An 11,946-nucleotide genomic window follows, 5' to 3' on the forward strand; every position below is an offset into this window, starting at 1 on the left:
AATAATAACCAGCACTTACATGGTGCTTACTATTCTAAGCCCTTGGCACAGTAACCAGTTCAGGTGGGTCCTACTCCAGTTTCTGGGGCTCTTAACCACTGGGCAGTCCTGCCCAGCACCAAGGCAATCTCCAGGGCCACACTAACAAAACAAAGTGGGAAAGGCACAATTACCCGGGTAGTTCAGGCCCAAAGAGGAGGATTTTGGCAATAAAGTGAAAGAGATAACGGAGATAAATTAGTTTTGTTTGTAAGGTGTGGGGCCCTTACCCTCCTTTGGGGTTAATGGAGGGTTTGGTCTTTGATCATCAGCTTTGCCACTGAGTTTGTTCATATTATTTCACTTTGTCTTTGTAATCTTCCTCTCCTCATTTTCATAAGACAGGCTGCCACACAGGTTATTGTGAGTCTTGAATGAGATTATATGAAAATTCTTTGTGACCTATATAAAATGGCCTTTACGTGATATGGGGAAAGTTCCCTCTGGCTTTGTGTTGTTTACGAAGTGTTCTGCACAAAATAACAACACACCCCCTCTTGGTGATGAGCAAGCATCATGTTGGTGAAGTGATGGGTGACCTTTTTTATTCAACCCTAATCCTAGAGATGCCAAGGCCTGCGTAGTACACGGAAGTGATCTGAAGGACATGACCTCTGAGCAGCTGGATGACATTTTGAAGTACCACACCGAGATTGTGTTTGCCAGGACCTCTCCTCAGCAGAAGCTTATCATTGTGGAAGGCTGTCAGAGACAGGTCAGCGTGCTGCCAGGCCGGGCTCTGTCAGGCACTACTGACCGCACTGAATGCGGGTCCTGTATAAACAAAAGGCAAAGCAATGCTGGAAACACAACCCAGCTTTTCTCAGGCTCATTGTTCATGTGCCAGTAAGAAGTGCCGGGCTTAAAGAGAAAGGTGACTTGATAAAGGTTTAGAAGAGCCACATACTTTGCAATACAGGTCTGCAGTGCAGCCCCAGAGTCTGAGCCGCACCACTGACTGCGAAGGACGGTGGAGGCTCCCTCTGTCTGCATCGGAGATGTGTGTGTCCCAGAGGCTCTTGTCCTCTCTGTTTTACAGGGCCTAGGGGGCGTGCAGGAAGGATGGGTTTTCCAGCACCCGGCCCACCGCAGTCCTGACTTTAAGTCATCCTGGTAATGATAGGGGAGTGTGTTGTCCTTCCTCAGTTTCTTTTGGTAGCAGCTGTGGGGTTCTGAGACTGCATAGCGTCTCCGTGGGAAAGGAGCAATCCCTGTACCGAGAGGCCTGTAGAGGTATGCACCTCATTTCACATCCCTCTCCAGACTACATGATTCTTAGGAACTCTTCTCCCTTCTTTGGCTAGGGTGCTATTGTGGCTGTAACTGGTGATGGTGTAAATGACTCTCCAGCTTTGAAGAAGGCAGACATTGGAGTTGCTATGGGGATCGCTGGCTCTGACGTGTCTAAGCAAGCTGCCGATATGATTCTTTTGGATGACAACTTTGCCTCAATTGTCACAGGAGTCGAGGAGGGTGAGAACACTACATTTGCAGTGTTCACCAAAAGCTCATCCCAACCCTGCCAATCAGTATCCGTTTCTCTGTAACTACTGCATTATGTGCAATTTCTAGTCTGCCTATCTCTTTAAGCTATACAGTAAAAAATATCTTGCTTTCATAGGTCGTCTCATCTTTGATAACTTGAAGAAATCCATCGCCTACACCCTAACCAGTAACATTCCAGAGATCACCCCTTTCCTGATATTTATTATTGCAAACATTCCACTACCACTGGGGACCGTCACTATCCTCTGCATTGACTTGGGCACAGACATGGTAAGTGGGCCTCACAGTCTCCATTCAGCAGATGGCATCAGTGCTCACTACTGCGGCCGGGGTCCACATGGCTGGCCGCCATCAGGAAAGGAGTCCTCGGTAGCCATAGCAGTGTGTGTTGTAGCCTCAGCATCAAAGAATCAACGTTGCTCTTCAAGGCAACTATCAACACCCGTTTATCAGATGAGACTCTTCCTTTTTGTATAATTTTGCTGGGTTTTGTTTATTTCTAATGGGATGTGTAATATCATCTCATCGTATGAAAAACAGGTATTTTAAAGGAGGGGCAGGGTTTAACAATTTCATGATAGCAGCTTCCTGGCATTTAATAACTTAGAAATCTCTTCTTGCCTCTCGTCCCTAGGTTCCTGCCATCTCCTTAGCTTATGAGCAAGCCGAGAGCGACATTATGAAGAGACAGCCCAGAAACCCCCAAACAGATAAACTTGTGAACGAGCGGCTGATCAGCATGGCCTACGGACAAATTGGTGAGCCACTGCATTCAGCACCAAGCCGGGCGCCAGCAGACTTACAGTGCCCACAGTGGTGGCGGCGTCTGCCTCGGATAGGGTTGATTTTGGAGACTTTATCTAGAGTGACTTGTAAACCTGAGATGAACCATGAGGCAGGGTCTCTGAGACTGGGCATTTTTTAGCTTCGCTCTCAGCCCAGTTTTCTGTATGGAAACCATAGTTCTTTAGACTCAGCACCCTGTGACCAGGCTCAGCTCTGCCTGAGAACTGAAGCTGCCTCCCGTCCCTGTACTTTTTTGAACGCCACATATGGTTCCCTATGTGTTCCCTAGAACTATGTTTATTTAGGTACCTTTTCGTGGAAATATTTGGGTAGAGAGTTAGGTTCTGAAGAGATTTCATGAGTTTGAAGGTTTGGCTGGTAAGTCGGCACCAGCTGGAGACCCTGCACCCCACTCTCCCCACCCCCAGTGCTAGATTTCTGTGCCACTGGTGAAGCATGACCAGCTAACAGGGAGTCTGCATGGTGGGCAGTGAAAATGCCCTTTGGCCTTCAGTCCCCTGCCTAGTGTCCTTCAGGAGAACCAGCCCCAAACACTTGGGTGAAATGGAACAGACAGTACATTATGGAAATGCAGCAAAGACTGAGTTGATGGTTGCTGACAGCAAAGTAGTTGGCTGATAGCCAGGAAGGCTGACAGAGGGTACTTCAGGGGGCTCTCTCTCCCTGGTGGGTAAGGGTCAGGAGAGGTGTCCCATCATTCACAGGCCATGATGGGTGGGATGGAGGACTCCATGGGGCACACTCATAGCCCAGCACCCTCTCTACCCATATTAGAGATAGAGCCTTTTATTTTTAAGAAGGAAGACTAGGTCTGGAACATAGGATGAAATCTTGCCCTGAGAAATCTAGTGTAGTGTGGTTAGACTGAATGCTAGGGATAATGGTCCTAAAAGTGGGGGGGATGAGAGAAGTTGGGTCACAGAGTGCCACATTCACAATTTCTGCAGTGGCTGGCAAAAAGAAAAAGACAGTGTATAAAAATTGAGAGATGGCTCTCACTTACCAACTTTACATTTCCCTGTATGGCCCCGGAAGATGACTGGTTAGCCAGAGACAGGTAAGATTCCTCAAGGGAGGAACAACCTAAGACAGGCACAGTCGCAGGGGGGCGATCAGGTGAGAAACTGGGGATCAACAGAGGTGAGGCTTAGAAACCCCCCACCCCCCCCTCCTGTTTTGAGAGAGATCTTCTGCATCCGTGGATGTTTTGTTGCCCTTGTCTAGCTTGGATTAATACTTAGTCTAGAGGCACACACCTGATCATCTACATTTCCCCTCTTACAGCACTAAACTATGTTTTCTACCTTTATCTTGCATCTACCTACCACTTCAGCATTTTATTTAAAAAAAATAATAATAATAACAATAATAATAAGGGAGAAATGTGGGATTCACATATAAATCAAGTATAAAAATCGAACATATTCATATTTGACCTGATTGTTTATAGTTAATAATGCGTGATCAAAACCGAAAGTTTCTGTGATGACTGCCCTTGCACTGTTCACCATGTAAGAACTTATTCACTATGTAAGAATTTGTTCACCATGTAAGAACTTGTTTGTTATGCTTCAGAAGATTGGAGACTGTTGAAAACTAGGCTTGGGGTTGATTAATGATTGTGCATTGAGTCCCCTCTACAGAATTTTATTGTTAACAACCATTTGATCAATAAATATGACAGATGCCCTCTCAAAAAAAAAAAATTGAGAGATGGGAAAAGTCATGATTTTTCAGAGATTAAAAACTCAGGAAGCAGATTTTCCCCTAGGGTCATGCCCTGACAGGGGTAGATGATCACATAATAGTGGTAGGTATTTGAAAGCAAGCCTGTATGTCTTCTTTAAAGCTCTAAAAAATGACTCAAAAAGTAGGGCTCTGAAAAGAAAAAAGAAAAGTAGGGCTCTGGGCAAGGAGTGTGCTCCTGGGTCCTGCATCCCACCAGACATAGCCAGTGAGTGAAGCGGCGGGTCTCTGAGCCTTTACCAGCCATTTACGTCTCCTAAGTACTGCTGCTGTGGTTAGAGGAAGTGTGCATAGGCGCCCTCTTGGGCCAGGTTCTGGCATCGAAGTTGTTTCTCTAACCTTTTAGGTATGATCCAAGCCTTGGGGGGCTTCTTCACTTACTTTGTGATTCTGGCTGAGAACGGCTTTCTCCCCATTCACCTGCTGGGCATCCGAGTGGACTGGGATGACCGCTGGATCAATGACGTGGAGGACAGCTACGGGCAGCAGTGGGTGAGTGGGCCTGACCAGTGCCAGAGCTCCTCCAGCCCTAGAGGAGGTGGCCATGTGGGCAAAGAGCCAGGCTCATTACTCTGCCTTGTGCATTTCAGACCTACGAACAGAGGAAAATCGTGGAGTTCACCTGCCACACAGCCTTCTTCGTCAGTATCGTGGTGGTGCAGTGGGCTGACCTGGTCATCTGCAAAACCAGGAGGAATTCAGTCTTCCAGCAGGGCATGAAGTGAGTAGAGAAGGACAGGCAAGGGCCCTGGCTTAAAGAAGGGGTCTGGTGGTTTCTAAACCCTTTTCAAAAGCCTGGCCCCTAACACATGGAAGAGTTTCTAGAATCCTAGTTTTCGGAGCAAGTTTAGGAAGCAAAATGTAACTTCTATCTAACCTTGAGCTCCTAAGTACAACTGATACATAAAGACATTCATCTGCCATTTAATTAGAAGGTAAACTTACGTTTGCATCTTTTTAACCTTTTACCCCTCTTGATTTTAGGAACAAGATCTTAATATTTGGCCTCTTTGAAGAGACGGCCCTTGCTGCTTTCCTTTCCTACTGCCCTGGAATGGGTGTTGCCCTGCGAATGTATCCCCTCAAGTAAGTCAGTCCTCCTCCAGCACCCAAAAATATGTAATAGTAGTTGCTACTACTGCATGTCCTAGTAGGAAAAGCCACACTTACTATCAGAACTGTGGGTGGCATGCACAGGAATTCCTCTGGATCGGGACATTGGGAAAGGCTTGTCAGTAAATCAGACTGCAGATCCAGAGACTTGGTGATGGCAATCCATGCTCGCTCAGGACTGGGCCAGGCAGGCCCTGGTGCTGTGGCCTCGCTCACCAGGTGACTGTATTGAGCACTCAGGTTCCCCACAGCAGCAGTCCACCTGTCCTTAGAGAGGCCAACCAGGGGTGTCCTGGAGTCTGGGACCCGAGTCCAAATCTCAGTATGTTTACCTAGCCATCATGTGTCCTGTTGAAGGTCCCCCACTTTTCTGGGCCTCTGTATACTCTGCCCTCAAAGGAAGAAGGTTGGAGAAGATCTGAGGTCTCTCTTCCTTAACAGCAGATCATGGATAGAGTTGATCAAAGGAAGCTGACCTCTTATCTTTGGTCATAATCAGAAGGCCTTAAAAACAATGAATGACCTGGCACTTCTGATAAACTTGAGTTCTCACACACAGGGTTTACCACAGACTCCAGTAATACTTTGAAACATTTGGATGTGTTTGGTGGCATTGCTAACTGGTTGAGATTAAGCAGCTACAACTTGATTAAAAATATGCCAAGTCACAGAGTGCTGAACCCAATAGACACAAGCTTCTGATTTAATGCATCAGTTTCCCATCCTTGCTCAGACCCATGTCAGCTAGCTGGTTGCCATCACCGCCTTCCATTAGTGTCGTCCCTAAAGTAACCAAGTCCTGTTGACCCCACTGACTTCCTGTTCACTTAACAGACATCCTCTGTGGTATAGGGGTAGCCTAGCATCCAGGGTCTCATTGTCCCAACCTGTCTTTCTGGCCCTATCCTGTACCCATCCAAGCTTGTGTTGGTTCCATTCTTCCCCCTGCCTATTTGGTAAGGATGTTCCCTCCCACCCCATCAGTCTTGAAAATCCTCTTGGACTGGAGCTTGTCCCCACGTGGTCTCGCCCTCCTGGACATGTACAGTTGCCCCCTTTCTTTGGTATCACCTGTCATCTGGTGTTTCTGCTCCCCACTAGATCATACATGCCACAGCATCTTTTTTGACTTCTTTTTCCCAGTACTCTACACAGAGCATACAATGGGCCATACAACAGGCTGTTCCCAACTTGATTTCTATCAACGTGGGCCATTATTTATTGAGAGGCCAGGAGAATCACAGCTGTAAAAGGCTGAAGAGGAAAATCCACTAAAACAGAGCAGTGCCTTTCATGACAGGCTCTACCCAATGGGAAGGTGTTTTAGTTACCCTGCATGGTTGAGTCAAACAAGGTCATCTTACCTGTGGTGGACAGGAGGAGACTGTCAGCATCCTGCCCTGGGACAGCCTTTCTCACCTGTTTTCCACAGAAGCTGATAGTCCAGAAAGCATGGCCCTCTGCTGGAAGCCCCCCCGGGTGCCCGTCTCCAGGCCAGGGACTGTAGCAGAAGTGCCTGGGCTCCCAAAGGCCTCTGATCTCTGTTAGGGTGCAGCTCTTTTTCATTCAGCAGGTCTAGGACTTGGAACATACTGCTCACTGTCCCAAATTCCATCATCAGAGACCAAATTCGGGGTGGATAAACTGTTCTTGACCCACACTGGAAGTTCTCTGTCTTCAAATGTGAGGACATGAGGCAAATGAGCTGCTTAAATGCTTTAGAAAGGGAAGAAGGAAAATGTCCAATTGTGGAATGAAAGGTCAACAGAAAATCTCAACTCACCCTGAAAACCAAACTTAGAAACATCCAACTGAAGGTGGGGAGGGGGGACCCCTTTGTGAAGTCTGCAGTCTGGTTTCCCCTGCCTCCCTAGGCCCTGGGCACAGAGCAGCAACCTGTTTTTAGGGATTTACATGTATTCCATGATCACGGCTCAGTGGTTTACCGTGACTGTACCTGGCTTTTCCTTTCAAACTGATAATTTCTTTTGTCACTGTGGTGATAGGCAGTTTCTTCCTTTGAATTGTGTTCATGTATAAATCGGTACATGATTCTGTTTCCAGACCTACTTGGTGGTTCTGTGCCTTCCCTTACTCTCTTCTCATCTTCGTGTATGACGAAGTCAGAAAACTCATCATCAGGCGACGTCCTGGAGGTAATTACGGGCATTTTAACTTTGGCGGTTGGGAGGGACTGTAGTTCTGTGGCTTCTATTGGGTTTCCTTCAAAGCATTCGGGCTGCCTCTATAAACAGCTAATTGACTGAGGCTGTTGGACCAGCCTGCTGTAAACAGACTAAAGTTTCATCCTCAGAATGTAGATCTCCATTAAGGTTTCAGAACCAATCATATTTTTTATTAAAATGCAAGCCAAATATGCTGCAGGGGAAACTTAGAAATCTAAACCATCTTTTCAGCTAGCATGTTACTCCTAAAAACATTAAAAAAATACAACTGAGGTCCAATACTGAGTTTGGGTTAGCTTGGGTTTGTTGGCCCTCACACAGGGCCTTACCCCAGTTTGCCCTCGCACCCCAGAGCCAAGAAGGCTCGCTGTAAACTGTCTGTGCCTCCCTTTGCCACCACAGGCTGGGTGGAGAAGGAGACCTACTACTAGATGCCCTTTCCTGCACGCCGTGAAGCATCATGCCACACTCTGCACCCGTCCCCCAGCCCCCCTTTGTGTACTTCAGTTTTGGAATCTGGAACTCTACCCTGGTAGGAAAGCACCGGAGCATGTGGGGGAAGCAAGACATCCCGGAATGAAGCATGTAGCTATCTGGGGGGGAGGGGGGAGGGTTGCCTGAAAAACATCTGTTTATGGGGAATGACAGTGGGGAAGGTTTTTATGTGCCTTTTTGTTTTTGTAAAAAGGAAAACTCGGAAAGATTGAAAGAATACATTTTATATCTGGATTTTTACAAATAAAGATGGCTATTATAATGGAATTTGTCTTGTGCCCGCATCGCCTGTGTGGTCCAGGTGCCTGTGCCTGTGTCTGTGGTTGGGGTGAGAGGGGTACCTGCACTAGCAGCCACATTAGCATCACCTGGCAACTTGGTGGCACGGCAAACCCAGATCACTTGAACCAAAGCTGGTCTCTCCAGGTGGTCCTGATTGACGTTCAAGTTTGGGAACCACTGATTAAGAGGACACTTTCTGCCCATTCTCTGACAACATGAACTTCCCAGACCCCTTTTCCTAGGAGCTACCTAGGGTGGTGTGGCTATAACTCCACCCACTGCTTTAACACCTGCTTTTTTGGGAAGACAGATCACGTGAAGGGTTTTCAGACCCTCCAGATATGCAGTGCGAAGGAGGCCCTTCTCTTCCGTCCTGGCCACAGCCCAGCCATCCCCCTCAGCTCCCCTCCACAGCCTCAAAAGGTGTCAGAGAGGCAGAAACCCATGTGTACACAGTTTGTTGTGGCATGTGTGCACATCACTAAGTGCTTCTTAATTTAGCATCAACTAGCTCCATTTCAGAAAGAGGTTATGTGCCAGACGGCACACAGGGTGGAAGAGATCTGTTTACTTAGGGTCAAGCCTGAGAACACCTGCTTTCAAAGACTTGGTGAAAAGGCCTGTCTCAGTCTCACTGCTCTGTGATCCAGCCTGAGTGCTGTTAGCTGCCAGTACTTGGAGGCTGCCCTTGCTTCAAGCACCTATGACAAGGTGTCCATCCTGGCCCAGCGTGGTCATGATTGCCAGGTGATTACAGACTGGGTTCAAACAGCGTTCTCTGGAAGCATACTTTGTTGTTCATGACTGCTGAGTACTCACATCAAGCTGTGTAGGTGGGAGGGGAAGGAGAATAGGTAATCCGCCTGGTCACTGGAGGAACTAACTGGGAGGGCTGGGTGGTCTTAGTAACCCACCAGTCCAATCACCTTTCTCGGCACTTTCATCAGGATGATCTCTATTCTCCTAAGCAAGTCGTCTTTAAGGAGGGCCATTTGTTCAGTCCAACGTCAGGAAACTAGGACACAGTAGAGTTAACAAAGATCTCAGAGTTAGAGGGCTGTGAGACACTAGCTGGGTCCTCAAGGATGTCTTCAACTCAGCTGTGTTGATAAGGTTAGCCCATATGCCTATGATAGGAAAGAGGCTATCCGTGAGGTTAGGATCCGAAGGAGGCCATCCCGTGCGCTTAGACCAACGTGGCCTTGTCAGGTTTGCTGTCCCCACCCCTACTCCGTGTATGGCTTTTCTGGCACCTGGAGAGTTCTCTAGTCAACATATACTACTGTGATGAAGGTCATGGGTATTCCCTGACCTAAAAGGATTTGAAGCAGTGTGTCACCATAGACTGGAGGCACCCCATATAGCTTCCCTGCCAATGCATCTCACGCTGCTCTAAGCGGCCCTGGACTGGGAGGTAGGAGCGGGCCAAGGGGCAGAGTTCACCAAATTTGTCCTGGTTGAGGTGGCCCCTGACCTGATGGTGAGATCCTGCAGTGCATCCCAGCCTTCCCTGGACCTCTGCAGCACTCCTGCCTCCATCACACACTTCTGGAACTCTGGCATCTGGGCCCAGTCCTGAGCTTTTACCCTGCTTACCTACCTGCTCCTTGGCTGTCAGGGAGGTTCCCCACCCCCTTCCCTCACCTGCCACACTCCTCTGGGGTTTCACATTTCACCACCTATGCAATGCTCTCCACTGCTTCCATCTAGTCCACTCTCCTGAGCCCTGGCCTCACCAATTTGGTTGTCTCCTAGACATCTGCTTGGTTCAGAAAGGACACAGCACACCCATCTTAACCCCACTGACAAACCCAGACCTGAGGTCTCAGTGCACACAGGGCAGTGACATCCATTGCCTTGTTCCCGAATCAGAGACCTGGAAGTCATGTGAGATCCCGCCTCCCCTTCCCCTCTGGCCACCCCCCACCTGCAGTCCTTAACCACTTAATTCCAGTGAGGTTGTCCAGTGTGACTGAGAGCATGGATTTGTGTCTTAGCCTAGAAACACTCACTGACTGACCATGGGCACAAAATTTAACCTCTTTTTGCTTCATTTACTCTAGAATAAGGATGGTGTTTCAGAGCTGTTACAAGGAGTCAGTGAGTCTATGTGTAAAGAGATTAGCACGGTGGCTGATGCTCAACAAAGCCTTTTCTTTACTGCCTCAGCCCTTCACTGTCTCCACATCTGCTATAACTCCCTGGCCTGTCTCCTTAGTTTCTGCCTTCGCCTAATCCAGTGGTTCTCAAACTGTTGACATTACCTGGAAACTTGTGAGGAATCACATTCTAATTGAGCCTGAATCAGAAACCCCCAATAGTTGTGATGCACCTCAAAACCCAAGAACCATTGCTCTACCCCATCTTTTAAGCTCCTCTTGGCTGCTTCTCCACCATCTGTGTTTTCACCCTTGACCCCAGCACATAAATCCAAGTCTGCCATTTGAAGTCCTGGGCAGTCCCTACCACTTCCCCCACCATCCTACATGTCCCTGTTGTATTCTCCTTACAACCCTCCCACCTTAGCTCAACCTGCACTCTGGTTGACTCACCTTCCTGGATACCATTCAGGCTTTTCCTCCGTGGAAAAGATGGTGGGCCCTCAGTTTTGCACACCTTGCTAGAGTATTTACACCTGTATATTAGTATGTTCCCTGGTAGACTAAAGGTTCCTGAGCACATGACCAGGCCATACCCTCCCTAACATCTGTACAATCCATATTTGTTGCATGAATGAATGCTCATTACCAGACCCTTTTCCTGCTGGACAAGCAGCCATATTTTTTTCATTTTGTCCTCACCTTGAAACTCAGTTTCTTGGATGAGGGCTGACTCAAGGGAAATCCATGCCCAGGCTTGCCAGCAGTCTATGAGTTAAAGCCTCTACCTTTTTTCCAAGACTTTGAAGTTCAAAATTGAAAAAGAGTATTCAGAATGAGTTATGCATGGAACTAGGATATCAAGTTGGGAGACCACGGCAAGTGACGGTAGAAGGTGAGAATGAGGAGATCTACAAAGAGACACCAACAGGGTTACGGCCCTTGGACATGCCCAGGTTCTAGAGCTTTTAAGTCCCTGTCCTGGGCCTCAAGATATCTCACAAGAAACCCTCCCCGCCCTGTTAGCATGAGATTTGCCATTTTAACACCATCTCCATTTTTGCAAGTAATGGAAAATTCCCGCTTGAGCTCAAGCCATGAGAATATCCTGCTTTGGCCCCTTTCAACCTGACTTCAGCAGTTACCTTCCTAGCAAACCCTAGCAACAATTATCAACCCAGATGCAAAATTACCTCCCTAGCAATCCCTAGCAACAGTAACCACAAAACTTTCCTGCCTCCCAAAGTCCCTCCTCCCTCTACCCTATATCTACCCCATCCTGTAAGCAGACAAGGGCTTCAGCCCTTTGCTGGAGACCCCATCCCCACCCCTGCAGGTTTATCTACAGCAAACCGGTGCTGTCATTGAGCTGTGTCTCCTCTATTTTCTTTCCTAACTTAAAGCCTCACACACCACACAACTAGGCATCTCCTATAAGATAACTGATTAGTAATCTACTTCTTCATAGAACCCTAATTACATGATTAATTTACTCTCCATCTTTCCCCACTAACCTATAAGCTATGTAAGTTCCAGGAGCCTGACTCTTCTTTTCCATTTCAGCCCTCATATGTACTCAATGCCTTAAAAAAAGAAGTTGGCACTTAGCACAATAGTCATACCCCTTATTTAAAGAAAAGGGCAGGTTCTGGTTCAAGATGGTGATATAGAAG

General features: G+C 47.6%; 1 protein-coding gene across 1 annotated transcript in view; it reads left to right on the plus strand.

Annotated features, from left to right (window-relative positions):
• Positions 1-8,159, plus strand: part of ATP1A1 (ATPase Na+/K+ transporting subunit alpha 1) — a 29,897-nt gene extending 21,738 nt beyond the window's left edge. The window contains exons 15-23 of the mRNA XM_017650322.3: positions 604-754; positions 1,344-1,512; positions 1,661-1,815; positions 2,180-2,303; positions 4,445-4,590; positions 4,689-4,819; positions 5,083-5,184; positions 7,276-7,367; positions 7,800-8,159. Coding sequence (XP_017505811.1) covers positions 604-754; positions 1,344-1,512; positions 1,661-1,815; positions 2,180-2,303; positions 4,445-4,590; positions 4,689-4,819; positions 5,083-5,184; positions 7,276-7,367; positions 7,800-7,828 — 1,099 coding nt within the window. The 3' untranslated portion in view covers positions 7,829-8,159. The remainder of the gene's footprint in view (positions 1-603; positions 755-1,343; positions 1,513-1,660; positions 1,816-2,179; positions 2,304-4,444; positions 4,591-4,688; positions 4,820-5,082; positions 5,185-7,275; positions 7,368-7,799) is intronic.
• Positions 8,160-11,946: the final 3,787 nt, after the last annotated feature.

This window comes from Manis javanica, chromosome 4, assembly GCF_040802235.1.
Source record: "Manis javanica isolate MJ-LG chromosome 4, MJ_LKY, whole genome shotgun sequence".
NCBI lineage: Eukaryota > Metazoa > Chordata > Mammalia > Pholidota > Manidae > Manis > Manis javanica.